General features: G+C 47.5%; 3 protein-coding genes across 4 annotated transcripts; 2 read left to right on the top strand and 1 right to left on the bottom strand.

The window, feature by feature from the left end:
- Positions 1-1814: 1814 nt before the first annotated feature.
- LOC112886481 (putative laccase-11) lies at positions 1815-4354 on the top strand. The gene is made up of 4 exons (XM_025952389.1): positions 1815-2018; positions 2115-2266; positions 2394-3736; positions 3852-4354. The coding sequence occupies exons 1-4, from the start codon at positions 1896-1898 to the stop codon at positions 3980-3982; spliced, it is 1749 nt and encodes a 582-aa protein (XP_025808174.1). The 5' UTR covers positions 1815-1895; the 3' UTR covers positions 3983-4354.
- Positions 4355-8205: 3851 nt separating this feature from the next.
- LOC112885889 (peptidyl-prolyl cis-trans isomerase FKBP20-1) lies at positions 8206-10438 on the top strand. Its single transcript, XM_025951582.1, has 6 exons — positions 8206-8364; positions 8772-8883; positions 9207-9340; positions 9423-9502; positions 9595-9687; positions 9941-10438. The coding sequence occupies exons 2-6, from the start codon at positions 8775-8777 to the stop codon at positions 10083-10085; spliced, it is 561 nt and encodes a 186-aa protein (XP_025807367.1). The 5' UTR covers positions 8206-8364; positions 8772-8774; the 3' UTR covers positions 10086-10438.
- Positions 10439-10693: 255 nt separating this feature from the next.
- Positions 10694-14673, bottom strand: LOC112885887 (probable protein S-acyltransferase 16). 2 transcript variants are annotated; one of them, XM_025951580.1, is made up of 7 exons: positions 14171-14666; positions 13175-13267; positions 12988-13089; positions 12825-12902; positions 12613-12711; positions 12433-12528; positions 10694-11216 (listed from the first exon to the last, which is right to left on the bottom strand). In XM_025951580.1, the coding sequence occupies exons 1-7, from the start codon at positions 14444-14446 to the stop codon at positions 11106-11108; spliced, it is 855 nt and encodes a 284-aa protein (XP_025807365.1). In that variant the 5' UTR covers positions 14447-14666; the 3' UTR covers positions 10694-11105. The 2 variants fall into 2 exon arrangements, with proteins under 2 accessions (XP_025807365.1, XP_025807366.1); XM_025951581.1 differs by lacking the exon at positions 10694-11216 and adding an exon at positions 11223-12240 and having other exon boundaries at positions 14171-14673.
- Positions 14674-14905: the final 232 nt, after the last annotated feature.

Consider the following 14905-nt stretch of genomic DNA (forward strand, 5'->3'; position numbering starts at 1 on the left):
ATAATGAGACACTTTTCACGGGGCCCCAACTGCCAAAAAAAGGATTTATCAGATCACTAGGTGGCATGCATATCCAATCTGGCAAGAACAAAAAAAAGCAGGAAGCTCCACTGCAACAAATCCTCGGCTCCAATCTAATGAAGCAACAGCCCAGCACCACATACAAAAACTTCGATTTTTTTCTCACTACTGTTGTTTTCCAACAGTGATTTTAATCAATCTTGCTTCGACAAAACTCATGGAAGATAAATAATTGGAGGAAGGCTTTGCAGAGAAAAGACATGGATTTGACCCTGCCGGGGCCATGGATAACTTGAGAAGTTCACAAAGAAAGCTGCATGCAGCAGATTGCAGATTGGTGTGGTGCATGCATGGCCAGCAGGGAGGGGAAGTAATTACCAGCCCTAAAGAGATGGTTTTGGCACTGGCGCTGGAGATCCCGTGAAGCTTTCACATTTTCAGTTCAGAGGTGATGCTCCACCATATTAGATGCATCATTTTTAGTATCTGTTGGGGTACGGTACGGCACAATTATGAGATTATCATGTGTATCTTCAATGATTCGTGGCAATGGCATGCAACAGGGTAAGCCCTGGAATTGTTTGTCCACACTGGAAAGACAAGGGGGAAATGCTGCGTGCATATATATTGACCTACATGGTCGATCGCCTTTGCCGAAAAATTAATGAGATGCCGATTGCAGTACTCTCTTTATGTTCAAGAATACAGGAAATTCTGTTTGTTTGGCTTTGGTCTCCAAAACTATACTCCCTCGGGTCCGACATCGATATGGTCTTCAAAATACAACTTCCATAACTAGTTTTTGTTATATTTATAACACACAACAACAGTTGATATCATAAATAAAAAAGATATACATTTGAAGTGGTTTACTGTAACAGAAGTCACTTCCATAACCATACTTCCTACAGCTAACATCACAACCTTAAGACTCCACTTCTTTGTGACTAGAGGGAGTATCTTGATCATAATCTTCTCTCAAGATATGTAACCCTCCCCCCCCCTCCCACCCCCCACCCCCCAAAAAAAAAACCCCAAAATGTAAGTCACGTTTTGACCTGATGCAGTCTCGAAGACTATGCTTTAACCCTTAATATCTTTATTTTGTGGCTCAAGATCGATTTATGTTTAATTTCCCCTTATTCTAACTAGGTGGGGGGTATAAAGGAATTTGCGCACTTCATATACCCATATGGTTCGGTATTAATTTCCAGTAATATACTTCCTATCAGTTTTGTTGAGAGATTGAAATAATTTTTAACAGGAATCTTTTGGTAAAACTTTTGAGTCCAATTTTCAGTACTGTGTGTTCATGCACGTATAAACAGCACTAGCTTGCGTCGTCAGGTCAGCATTTTCTCATTATTCTACCTACAAGCTTAACTGAAACTCTACGCACCTTTACGTGAAAACGAAATTGATATTTCCAGGACATGCCTGGGGCGTTCTGGTGTGGTGAGAGCTAGCTAGCTGCTGCTGGTAGCTTAGCACAGCACAGTGAGCTGTGAGCATGGGCATATGCAGCTCAAACTTATTCCTGTTCAAGCGTTTCTGATGTTTCTAAATCTAATATAATCGCAACTTGCTTCGATCGATGGAGGCAACCACTCGCAGGAGCGGCCCGGTCGCGAGTTTTCTATGCACGCCCACCAACCCCAGCCAACCACTATCGCCGTGTGACCTCCTACCATGCACGGCACCCGGGAGCGGAGCGAGCACGCGCGCGCGCTCGTTTAAATTGCCGCTTCGCCCCACTCATACCGCTCACCATCAGCTCGATCCATCGGTCGATCTCTCCTGCCTCCGTCCGCCGCTGGTCCAACGATCGATCGAGCACAAGCTAGCTAGCTAATCGATCGAGGTGAGCAGCAGCAATGGCTGGCGGCCGCCGTCGTCTCCGGTGCCTCTCCCCTGCGTGCCTCTTTCTCGCCGCCGCCGTGGCCCTCCTCGCCATGCCGGGCCTCGCCGCCGCCCGCACCCGCCGCTACACTTTCAATGTGCGTACGCCTTCAGTGTCCAATGTGTGCCGTTCTCTCAAGCAACTGTATGCTGATTGCTAGTAGCAAATGGTCTTTTGTTCGTGATGATCGCAGGTGACGATGGCGACGGTGACGCGGCTGTGCGTGACGAAGAGCATCCCCACGGTGAACGGGCTGTTCCCGGGGCCGAAGGTCGTCGTGCGCGAGGGCGACCGCCTCGTCGTCCAGGTCCACAACAACATCAACAGCAACGTCACCTTCCACTGGTATGATCGATCGACCCATCTGCCCGTGCACCCACGCGCTAGCTGATGGCTAGCTTAGCTTAGCCGCTCAGATCAATGGTCACTTGACGCAACCGGCTGGCATGGCTCGGCGCCTGAATGCATGCAGGCACGGCATCCGGCAGCTGCGCAGCGGGTGGGCGGACGGGCCGTCGTACATCACGCAGTGCCCGATCCGACCGGGGCAGAGCTACGCCTACGACTTCCGCGTCGTGGGGCAGCGCGGCACGCTGTGGTGGCACGCCCACTTCTCCTGGCTCCGCGCCACGCTCTACGGCCCGCTCGTCATCCTCCCGCCGCGCGGCGTCCCCTACCCGTTCCCCAAGCCCGACAGGGAGGTCCCCCTCATGCTCGGCGAGTGGTTCAACGCCGACCCGGAGGCGGTGATCAAGCAGGCGCTGCGGACCGGCGGGGGCCCCAACGTCTCCGACGCTTACACCTTCAACGGCCTGCCGGGCCCGACCTACAACTGCTCGGCGGCCGCCGGCGACACGTTCCGGCTGAGGGTGCGGCCGGGGCGGACGTACATGCTGCGCCTCGTCAACGCGGCGCTCAACGACGAGCTCTTCTTCGCGGTGGCCAACCACACGCTCACGGTGGTGGGGGCGGACGCCAGCTACGTCAAGCCCTTCGCGGCCACCACGCTGGTCATCTCCCCGGGGCAGACCATGGACGTGCTCCTCGCCGCGGCCGCCGCCAGCCCGCCCGCGCCCGCCTACGCCATCGCCGTCGCGCCCTACACCAACACCGTCGGCACGTTCGACAACACCACCGCCGTCGCCGCCCTCGAGTACGCGCCGTTGCAGGGCGCCGCCGCGCTCCTGGCCCTCCCCCCACCGGCGCTCCCGCTGTACAACGACACCAGCGCCGTGGCCAACTTCTCGGCCAAGTTCCGGAGCCTCGCGAGCGCGCGGTACCCGGCGCGGGTGCCGCGGTCGGTGGACCGCAAGTTCTTCTTCGCCGTGGGGCTGGGCGCGGACCCGTGCCGGAGCCGGGTGAACGGGACGTGCCAGGGCCCCAACGGCACCAGGTTCGCGGCGTCCATGAACAACGTGTCCTTCACCATGCCCAGGACCTCCCTCCTCCAGGCGCACTACCAGCGGCGGTACGGCGGCGTGCTGACGGCCAACTTCCCCGCGGCGCCGCCGGTGCCGTTCAACTACACCGGGGCGCCGCCCAACAACACGTTCGTGATGCACGGCACTAGGGTGGTGCCGCTCCGCTTCAACACCAGCGTCGAGGTGGTGCTGCAGGACACCAGCATCCTGGGCGCCGAGAGCCACCCCCTGCACCTCCACGGCTACGACTTCTTCGTCGTCGGCCAGGGGTTCGGGAACTACGACGCCGCCAACGACACCGCCAGGTACAACCTCGTCGACCCCGTGCAGCGGAACACCGTCAGCGTGCCCACCGCCGGCTGGGTCGCCATCCGCTTCGTCGCTGACAACCCCGGTGAGTCCTAATGCAGCCGCTGTTTCCTTTTTGTTCACCCCCTGAACGTTGACTACTACTAGCGTTGACTTCTTCCATTGCATCTTAATGACCTGTTTGAGCTCTGTGGTCGCAGGTGTCTGGATCATGCATTGCCACTTGGACGTCCACTTGAGCTGGGGCCTGGCCATGGCGTGGCTCGTCAACGACGGGCCGCTGCCGAACCAGAAGCTACCGCCTCCGCCGTCCGATATCCCCAAGTGCTGATGATACGCTCTCTGCAACATTGATCTGCGGCGGTTTTGATCAGTGCAAGTGTGCAACGCACGCACGCATATACGCAAATTCGTTTTTGGCGGTCGAGGTCTCGACTCTCGAGGAGCAGACTCGCTCAATCAATTGGCCTGATTTTGTTGCTGATGCAGTGTCCTCGGAGACAAGCAAGACAGATGTAAAAAGTCCATTGGATGGCGCTGTTGTGTGATTCTTGTTGCTATTCTTTTTTTTTAAGTTGCTTGTTGCTATTCTTTGGTTCCACTTTTCGTTTTCGTTTTTCATGCTGGGCATTGTTGTTAGCGTGTACAGTGTATCTATGGTATAATGTGTCCATCGGAGCAGCTAAAGATTCTTTTTACCATCCGCGTGTGCCTTGCAATTACCACCTTCGTGTGCCGAGATTGCTTCCCAAAATGGTTTCACATGCGAAAGCTAGTGCATTCGAGTGTTTTTTCTTCTCTCCCAGCACCTGCATTCTACCCATCCCATCTCCCTAATCTTCTTTCTCACCCACGTCTCCCTGCCTCCATTTTCTTTCTCCAATGCCTTCTCCAGGGCATGGAACGAGCTGCAATAATCCACTGACACGGCGGCGCGCGCTGCACTTGCGCCGTGGCGTGCCCGTGTCGAGGCCGGCTGCTGGGCGCTCCGGAACGCGACGCGCGCGCGCGCGCGCAGTGCGGCGGCCCGGCGCGAGACGGCGAGGGGCACGGGGTCACAGGCGCCCGCCCGGCGCCCCCCGCCCCCAGTCCCGGTGGTCCATGGTCGGTCCGGCTACACCCGCGCGCCGGGACCCCGGCTCCCTGGCCGACTGGCGCTGTGCTAGCTGTTCCAATTATTCCTGCGCGCACGGCACCAAAGTACACGTGAACTTTGAATGGCACGGGCAAAGTACAATTGGCTCGTTGGCTGTGCTCCCCCTCCCCCGCACCAAGAAGGCCCTACCCGACCACAGTGCGCGGCGCGGCGTGCGCAGCTGCTGGGCGCGCACGTCGCTCCGTGATCTCCGTCATACAATCGGACAGGCGGAGGGCGCACCGCCCGCCACTTGGTCCGTCGCCGCGGCCCTTTTTCAATTCGCCCGCGCGCCCTGCTCCTCTCGTTCCCGCTCGCATTCCAGGCAGCACACGTCGGCGCCTCGACGAGCTCGCTCGGGGGCGGAGCTGCGCTGCGTGCGCCGCCCTCTCATGGAGATGGAGCTGCGCGCGGAGGAGGAGGAGGACAAGCGCGGGCTGTGCAAGGAGAGGGGCAAGAGGGTGGCGGCCGTGCCCGCGCACGGTGGCGGCAGCAAGGTCGGCGCCTCGTCGTCGTCGTTCGCGCGCCGGTGCGTGGGGCTCGTCCGGGAGCAGCGCGCGCGGCTCTACATCGCGCGCCGCTGCGTCACCATGCTGGCGTGCTGGCGGGACACATCCTGAAGAAGCAACGGGTGGGTTCTGCTCGAGCATCGTGAATTCGTGCTTGAGGATACTACAGCTGAAACGCAATGCATTTAGAGGCTGTAGCGCTAGCTATTCGCCAAATATGTCTGTTCTCTGTTCTTCTTCTTGTTTTTTTTTTGAAGGATGGTTCGCCACCTTCGAAATATAGTCATCTATTTGCCTTTTCTTTTCAACTGTACTTTGGATCGGATGAAATGATGTGGTGAAGAGAAATGCGAAACTAATTTAGCCTCGTTCCTCATGGAGTATTTGCATTTGCATTGCGTATACAACTACGGTTGGAAAGTGAAAACACGGAGAAAACTGTGCCCTACTTCAGATCCGAGTATTTTGGAACTTCGTGCTTAACTGCTTATTAACTTTAGCCTTTTATAGGCCATATATGCGCTTCCAAATATGGTGGATTAAAGTTTCAAAAAAGATATGGTGGAGTAAGTACAAACAGCCATGCGTTTTGATTTCTTACAGCCTGAGGAGGGGCGCCATACTCCGGGCCTGTTTGGATCCATGCATCCAGTAAATTTTAGTTCAGATCACATCTAATATTTAATACCAGTTAGAGAATTAAATATAAATTAATTATAAAACTAATTGTATAAATAAAAATTAATTTACGAGACGAATCTATTAAGAGACGAATCTACTAAGTCTAATTAATACATTATTATCATATATTTACTGTAGCACAACATTGTCAAATTATGAACTAATTAGATTTAATGGATTCGTCTAGCGAATTAGTCTCTATTTATACAATTAGTTTTATAATTAATCTATATTTAATATTTCTAATTAGTGTCCAAATATCCGATGTGATGGGACTAAATTTTAGTCCGAGATGCAAATGACCCCTCCATCTTCCTCTGCACACATCCTCTGCACTGTTGACTCCCGTATCTGACGCCGTGCATGATAACTGGCACGCATCCTGTGTCCTCCGTGCTGCAACTTGCCGGCCATTCACAGCAAAGGGGAAATAGGGCCGCCTGCATGGACTGTTGTTGGCTCAGAGAAGCGATAAGATTGCAGTGTACTTGCATGATCTTTGCAGAGCTGCCATTAGACCAGTATTTGTTTCTAATAAACTAAAGTTTAACCTTATAATATAGGATGTTTGATACGAATTAGAAGTATTAAAAGTAGATTAATAATAAAATTAATTGCACAACCCTGGACTAATTCACGATATAAATCTATTAAATCTAATTAGTTCATAATTTGATAATATGTATTACAGTAAATATGTGTTAATGATAGATTAGTTAGACCTAATAGATTCATCTCGTGAATTAGCTAGGGATTATGCAATTAGTTTATAATTAACTCATATTTAGTTCTCCTAATTAACATCCGATGTAACATGATTATATTTTAGCATTTAAAATCCAAACATTACGATCTGATTTGTATAATTGCAGGGCAAATATGTCCACGAAGCAAGCTAGGAGGTCAATTTGGTAGTTCAGGACTATTACGCCGGTTATTTTTGTTTTGTATCCTGTTATTGTTTTTTAAGGGGCAAAAAACAGTGCAGATGGCGACGCACATGTTGGGGATCGCCACTCTCGAGATAGTCTTGTTGAAGGTTGCGTCGAAGGAACCTTCGGACGGTCTAGAAGGCACCACTCGGGTTTTTATTAATCCTGCAGGATTGGCCTCTTCATTGATGATCGAATGTTCGCGATGAGCTGAACGCGTGAAGATTACAAACGGGCGAAGTTTGATGCCGACGACGAAGGAATGAGCTGCACAATCATTAACACACCAGGATCCTAGATGAGAGGTCGAAGGTTACAAGGAGTCTTCCATGTCATGTGAGAAGCGTGACCATCCTGTAGTGAGCAACTTGTACACACCTACGTCCGGAAATAACCTAAAAATCAAAATATTCTGCGGATATTCTGCAGGATATTCCGAGTAGATAGGGGCATTACTGGAACTGTGCAACGAAGGTACGAGGTATAAATACTCTCACTTTTTACTATAATCAGGATGATTTTTTAAAATTTTAAAAGTGCATATAAGGTTATTCCGTTGAGTCGAACAAGGTATAAATACTCCCACCTTTTACTATAATCGTTATGATTTTTTAAAATTTTAAAAGTGCATATAAAATTATTCCGTTGAATCAGAACACCATTTTCACTTTTTTTATTTGGAGAAATATCCTTCGGATCCAAAAGCCCACGATGACAACGGGGTATGCACCCATATCAACGGTACAGGACACGAGTCCATTTATTGTGATTGGATATTTTCTTTGCCTGTAAAATTTCCCTTCTTTTCTTAACAAAAATCACAGTTATTCCTTCGCGATGTTTGTACCATAATAAGAGTCTATGAGGTTTCTAAAAAAAACAGTGTATGAGGTTTTCATATTAGTCCTGTACCAGTTCTACTATATTAATTTCTTGTCTCATATTCCGATATTTAGACTTTAAAAAGCTAGTATTTGAAGAAAATAGCACACATAAGCCTCATAGACTGTTATTAATGAGAGCTTGTGTGATAGTATACCCATCACTCGGAATAAAAAACATAAGACAGTGCCTTGCCATATAAGCGCCATCCAACTAATGAGCAATTGATATTAGTTTACTTCATAGTATGAATTATGAAATTTAATAGATTTTTTAAAGTAAGGAAATACTAAATAGATTTGCAACCTTTTGTTTTATCGATAAAAAAGATACCCGTCCGCGGCCATCCGGGACGCGGGTCGCGGGGACGGCCCGAGCGCGTCGCGTTGCGCTGAAAACCATGCCCCCACCTCCGCCACCCCCCCCCCCCCTCTCCTCTCCCCCGAGCGCCGGCTTCACCTCGCTGTTCCCCTCCCACTCTGCGTCTTCTTTGGCTAGCGGCGACCACAGGGAGGCGGCGCAGCCCTTGGTCAGGTCTTCATCGGGCGCTTCGCCGGCGACGAGCATCCGCCAGGTATGCCCGCCCATCTCCTTCCTTCCGGCTGTGCGAATCGAACACCCCAAACCCTAATATATGATATAGCTATTTGTATTCGGATCTGACCTTGTATTTTCCTACTAATTTGATTTTTGCAAAATTATCGGGTGTACAAGCCATGTCTGCCCCTGGCTGTTGCAACCCTCCAAAACCAAGAATACGTGCTACAAAAGCCTGCCTGTAATACGGTTTCAGGTTTTGGAACAAATGCTGTAACTAACCTAGAGAAACCAACCAATTTAGATGATTGATGAAATTGGCTATTTCCTTCCTTTTGAAGTAGTTGTGCATTTTTGCTTGTGCCTAATGGCTAGATCAAGATTGGTTCTACCAGAAGACTCTAATGCTCTGGTATTGCTCTTTCTGAATTTCTGATCTCAAAGGTCATGGCAGAGACCATAGATTTATCAGGGGACGGAGGTGTTCTTAAGACGGTGGTCCGTAAAGCAAAGGATGATGCTATAGCGCCATCCGATAGTCTGCCCTTGGTTGATGGTACTAATGTTCATTCTTTTGTTTTGAGCAAGCATTGCATACGTAATATTGTTTCCATTACTCCTGTTTGTTTAGACAAAGTGTGTAATTTGAGGTACGATACATGTTCCTCTTTTTTTAACTGGTTCTAGTATTCTACTACCATCATTCAGCTTCAGTGTCCTCAGTTAACTGCTACATGCACTTTTTATGTTGTAAAGTGAACACCTGCTGTTTCACATTGTCATGTTCAGCTGTAAAATAATTTCAAGGTTTCAGATACAAGTATCACCTGAATACAGTGCATGCAAGGGTAAATGCTTGTCTTTCTAACTTATCCGCAGTTCATTACGAAGGCACACTTGCTGAGAATGGTGAAGTTTTTGACACCACCCATGAAGACAATTCTATTTTCTCATTTGAAATTGGACAGGGTGCTGTCATCAAAGCATGGGATATAGCCTTAAGAACTATGAAGGTATGTAAATATTCTAGTTTCTGGTTGGTCTTCATCATCTCTTAAGTATGTGTAACATGGTTTAGCATATCCAAAATTAAAGGTTGGCGAGGTTGCAAAAATTACATGCAAGCCAGAATATGCATATGGAACTGCGGGCTCACCACCGGAGATACCTCCTAAGTGAGTTTCCTTTTTCACCTATTTGTTGGATTGATAATTTGAACTTTCCCAGTTCGATAATGTTAGTAACTGTTGGAACTTTGTCTATGCAGTGCAACCCTTATTTTTGAGGTGGAGTTAGTAGCTTGCAGGCCGAGGAAGGGTTCAAGTTTGGGCAGTGTCTCTGATGAGAAAGCCAGGCTTGAGTAAGGCATTTTCCTAATGTTCCATCTGTAATATCCAGCACAGAAAAGTTCCAGTTATTATGTGGTTTAGCATAACTGCAAGTGTGTTTGTTAAGACCCTAGTTCTCAAGTGAGTCCTTCATGAAACTGTAATATTGAGAGCTAGAAGTCACAATGTTGTGTCCACATTGTAATCGATTATAATTTGTTCATTCTATTAGAGTCCAAGTATTATATAATGATCGTAAAGTAATAGATACATAAATTTGAGCAGGGAACTTAAGAAGCAGCGAGAGCTAGCTGCTGCTACCAAAGAGGAAGAGAAAAAGAAGAGGGAGGAAGCAAAAGCCGCCGCAGCAGCCAGGGTGCAAGCAAAGCTCGACGCCAAGAAGGGGAAGGGAAAAGGGAAGGGAAAATAGATCACAAGGTTGCTGCTGATTACTGTAACCTAGAAAATAATCTGGGAGCATCCAAGTCAAGCTTGGTTACTTACTAGCTACTGTGCTTGATGAACGCTGCCCCCTTGCTTCAGTCCCGCACTTTTGCACTGAAAGAGTGAAAGGTGCAAAATAAGGAGAGAAATATTTGGCATCTACGCGGATCCCGTTTGCTTTACCAATCGACATCACTGCTGATTTGGGATAACATGTTCTTGTCTGATAGACTAACATGTTTGTACCTGAATGCCAAAGTATTGAAATTGAGTGACATTGAATAGTAGCACTCTACAGAGCTAATAATCAATTAATCATTGAGGGGCTCGGATTTCATATTTTCATTGATGTGCTAATTAAATAGCTGTCGAGTGTTACATTGGTCCAAATTAGTGAAAAGTTTTATTTTCTTATGATCTTTAATAAATAAGTATAGATTATAGATTCACTAAAAACAGTGCTACGACCCAGGGTAACCACCCTCATCCAATCGCAAGCTCCCCTATTTCCTCATCGCTTACGTGACCTATTCAAACTCCGGATGGGGGGCATGGGGCACACTTGCGCTTACTTGTACAGAACATTATACATAGCTCAAGCGCACAAATGTACATCAACGTCATGTTTGAGTCTGAACAAATGTACACAAATGATATGGGAAAACTGTTTTTCACGACCTTTGGCTACATTGGCTCTCAAAAACATGAACATAACTTTACAACAGAATTGCCTTTTCTCAGATTTTTGTAAGCACAGCCTACTCCAGATTACAAACGAGGCAGAATATTTTTCTCAACATGTATGTGAAGAGTGAATGAAAAAACTAGGTTAAAATATTCATATCTCGACTCAGGATAGACACCAGGAGAAAGCTTGTGGTAATCTGTATCTTGCAGTGCCCCAATTCAGAATGGTTCAGAACAAGCACGTTCTAGCAGCTGAATGGGAAATCCTTTCACAAATTAGCAACTACCTATTGTGAATGTACTATTATCTTTTTTTTAATCACATTGATGGTGTAGATATTGGAATATCATAAGATGTACGGTACCGAAGGCCATTTCCTACAGTATTTGATACAGGGCACAGCCAGCAGAATATGTTAGGCCCCAGAACCTGCATGCAACCAGAAAATAATGGAACATTAATAGCAAGTGATGCCACCCATGGTTAAGAAAGCAACTAACATAACATAAATACTCCTGTTCCTTTCTTTTTTGATGTTTTGGGCACTGAAAAGTGATCATTTTTGTTTGGCGCATATGCATTCAAGTGTCACTATTCAATTTAACATTTAATAAAATTTGATAGTTCAAACCTCTTTGTTCATTGGTTGCAACTGGTGGTTAAGGGAACAAACAAATTTAATGAGGTTGTGGCGCTGTGCTGTAATCCTTAGATTATTAGATACAAGACTAAGGGCCTGTTTGGTTTGGGAGGCTTATAATAAGCCCCATTCCATCCAAACACCTAGGTTGAAAGGAGAGGCTTATTATAAGCCTCTCCATAAGCCCATAAGCCCCTTGAAGGGGTGCTTTTGAGGCTTATTTTCTGTGGACCCCACCAGAAAAGCAACACTTTCCAACCCCTACCCCTCCACCCTAGCCCATACATGAGGGGCACAAAGGTCATTACCTACTACAGAGGCTTATTATAAGCCCATACAACCAAACATCTATTTGGGCTTATTATAAGCCTCTCCATGTGAGAGGCTTATGGGCTTATAATAAACCTCCCCAAACCAAACAGGCCCTAAATCATTCTCGCTTGCATAAATCTGAATGGGCAGTACTACACTCTTTATATAGATGAGGTTAGGTCCTGACAAGAGTTTCTAACACACTAACAAAAAATAAATGCAATCATATCTTATCTAAACAACAATAACATGCAAACTAACTTATCCAAAGCCATGCACTGCAGTGTGCCATCATGGTTAATGGCCATAACATGCAGCATTGCAGCACATAACAGGTTGCATGATTTTGAGACATAACTGTATTAGGCATATGGTCACAATTTACTTTCACCACTTAATACATGCTACAAGTGTAAAGTATCAAATGAATAGTGCCAGCAGAATATGTCTAACATTAATAAACATCATTTTTCATGTCATGTCTCCAGCTTGTTTCCTTTCCTGAACAGAAGGGTAGAATATCCAGGTTATGGATAGCGAAAGGTCAGTCCCAATTTGTAGTTCAGATGGAAGATAAATTGTCAATAACCTTGCTTCTTAGTCTTCACCATTCTCATTTTGCATTTATAATTGGAGATGCAGAACATTTATGCTCTCAAAGAACAACAAAATATCAGTAAGGATAGTTCTTACCGAAATAAGATTGTCATAGACACCAAGGTCATATGGATGATGATAGAGATCTCCACCCTTTTCTGCCAACCACATTGCTCTAACTCCTTCATGGTACTGCATACCATTAGTAACAATCTTGTCAAAACTTCTATAAACAAGAGTGCTGTCCAATATCAAGAGAAATTTTGGATCACAAACCTCAACTGTAGTTTTATTCTGTAATATGAGGTAAATATGCCAACCCAAGAGCATCGCCAATGCCAATGCTAATGGAGAAAGGATGACCCCACAAATAATCTGCCAATTTGATAAGTCTCTTCAAAATTCTTATTCAAATAGAATTCCTATCAATGGATCAGATTAACATGCAACAAGCTAGTAACTTAAGTAGACATTCCCAGAGTACTCACAATGGATGTTCGAGAAGAATCACTGCCTGACTGTTCATCTTTAGGAACACTGTGCATAACGCTCCCTATAATCAGAATCTGAGATCAAAATGGAACTTTTTAATGCGCTAAACCTCATGAAAAATGGTTGATAGAGGAAATCAAACCAAAGGAACTAAACTACCATTGCATAGAAGCTTGCAACTACAGCATACAATACAAAGACCAAGAAAATCTTGTAGTTCTCGTGCCCAACACAGTTATTAATCCAAAAGCAATGATGGTCCTGCAAATGTTAATTAGGTGAAAAATATGAAGAGAACAAATAGAACTATAGAAAAATGACATCACAGAATTAATACGAGCAGCACCATTTTTAGAACACATCTCTTGCAAACACGGCAATGGTGTGCACGTGGAGGTTTATAGTGGCAACATTTCTGGCAATATCTCAAGTCACCACTCTGCAAAAGAAGTAGAGATGCTGTGAAACAAACTAATGATAGGCTACTTTTCAGGTATCAGAAAGAAAGCATACAACAAAAATGACGCGGCGGGCAGCCCATGATTTTTCCCACTTGAAGGAAAGTGCTAATCTCAGCTTACTCTATCCCTTCCCCATACTTTGATGACAAACTAGTAACATAAAACTGTAGTCTGCAGTGAGCATTCACTTTGGAATTACTGAATTTAGAAATGAGAAATCATTGACTAATGATCTCAAACAGGTTGAAGATTCAAGATCAACCAATAAAAACCTTAAATATCGGACTAGATCCACCCACCTCGGTGGAATGTACTGACTCGACTCTCGAATCTAATTATCTACTTCTAAGACATGTCCTCCCAAGGTCCCAACTCTGAGCTAGAAAATACTAGGGTAGGAAGATTTGCACCAAAATTACTAACCAAGCTACTGCTTCTGAATCCCATTTGCCCAACTTTGAGCATGGTTCCCAAGTTCCAAATAAACGGTGACAAATTCCGAAGCAATGATTTGCTCCAAAAATGATACGCGAAATTACTAACCAAGCTGCCTCTGAATCGCATTTGCTCAACTTTGAGCAAGGTTCCCAAGTTTCAAATAAATGGTAACAAATTTCGAAGGAACGATTTGTACCAAATATGATACCCGAAATTACTAACCAAGCTGCTGCTGAATCGCGTTTGCTCAACTTTGAGCAAGGTCCCCAAGTTTGAAATGAACGGTGGCAAATTTCGAAGCAACAGGGCACCCTCCCACCCGCAGATCCAAACCTCCACCCCCAGCACCCAGCAGCGAACCCAGGCCCGCCCACCCTCTGGCCGAACCCATGCGAGGGAGGGAGCGCGCGCGAGAGAGAGGGGCAACGCCAGCGCCAACGCACCTTGCGCTTGATCTCGTGGACGGTGCTCTCGGCGTCCTCGACGTCGGGCGCGTAGCCCGGCGGCACGCGCCCGGGGTCCCTGCGCACGGCGACGGCGTAGGTGGCGAGGCAGGCGGCGGCGAGCGCCGTGAACGCGGCGGCGTTGGCGACCCCGGCCGCCGTGGACAGGCCCAGCCACCGGGGGACGGCCAGGAACACCGCGGTGTAGTAGACGTACCCGATCGCCGCCAGCACCGAGAAGATCGGCAGGGTGAGGTACCCCGGCCGCCCCGCCATCGGTGGGGACGGAGCCCCCCCGCTTAGGGCTAGGGTTCTCCCGGCCGGCGGAGGCGGGGGAGGCGCATCGGGCGCGGGGCGAGCGGGTCGGGCGCGCACGCGGCGTGCGCCCGTTTTACTAGGGGAGGCCGCTGCCCAGTCTATTCCGCGGGAAGGAGCAGCGGCCGGAGAGGGGAAGGCAGAGCAGACGGGCGACCAGCCTGGTGGGAATGGCTGGTGACGTTGACGTGGACACGGCAATGGTGTTTTCCGCGTGCTTCTGGGCATTTGTTTGGGGGATTATTTTCATGGGTTGATTAAATTGCTTGTTAGTAATAACTGTTAATTGGGTGAGAGTGGAAGCAGCGGTGGCGTAGGATGGAAGCAGAGGGAATTTGCTTTATTTGCTTCGGTGGGAGACGACTTTGCGTGAGGGCGAAACTAATAGCTGCAATGTTTGCTTTGATTAGAGAAGAGGTG

This window comes from Panicum hallii, chromosome 3 (assembly GCF_002211085.1).
Source record: "Panicum hallii strain FIL2 chromosome 3, PHallii_v3.1, whole genome shotgun sequence".
Classification (NCBI taxonomy): Eukaryota; Viridiplantae; Streptophyta; class Magnoliopsida; order Poales; family Poaceae; genus Panicum; species Panicum hallii.

Excerpts from the sequence above, each read along its gene's own strand:
- LOC112886481 (XM_025952389.1), top strand. The coding sequence starts at position 1,896 with ATGGCTGGCGGCCGCCGTCGTCTCCGGTGCCTCTCCCCTGCGTGCCTC. Across the intron at positions 2,267-2,393 it reads AGCAACGTCACCTTCCACTG|GCACGGCATCCGGCAGCTGC; the intron begins GTATGATCGATC and ends GAATGCATGCAG. Across the intron at positions 3,737-3,851 it reads CTTCGTCGCTGACAACCCCG|GTGTCTGGATCATGCATTGC; the intron begins GTGAGTCCTAAT and ends CTGTGGTCGCAG.
- LOC112885889 (XM_025951582.1), top strand. The coding sequence starts at position 8,775 with ATGGCAGAGACCATAGATTTATCAGGGGACGGAGGTGTTCTTAAGACG. Across the intron at positions 9,341-9,422 it reads TAGCCTTAAGAACTATGAAG|GTTGGCGAGGTTGCAAAAAT; the intron begins GTATGTAAATAT and ends CCAAAATTAAAG. Across the intron at positions 9,688-9,940 it reads GATGAGAAAGCCAGGCTTGA|GGAACTTAAGAAGCAGCGAG; the intron begins GTAAGGCATTTT and ends AAATTTGAGCAG.
- LOC112885887 (XM_025951580.1), bottom strand. The coding sequence starts at position 14,446 with ATGGCGGGGCGGCCGGGGTACCTCACCCTGCCGATCTTCTCGGTGCTG. Across the intron at positions 13,090-13,174 it reads AGAGATGTGTTCTAAAAATG|GACCATCATTGCTTTTGGAT; the intron begins GTGCTGCTCGTA and ends TAACATTTGCAG. Across the intron at positions 12,903-12,987 it reads TTGCAAGCTTCTATGCAATG|ATTCTGATTATAGGGAGCGT; the intron begins GTAGTTTAGTTC and ends TTTTGATCTCAG.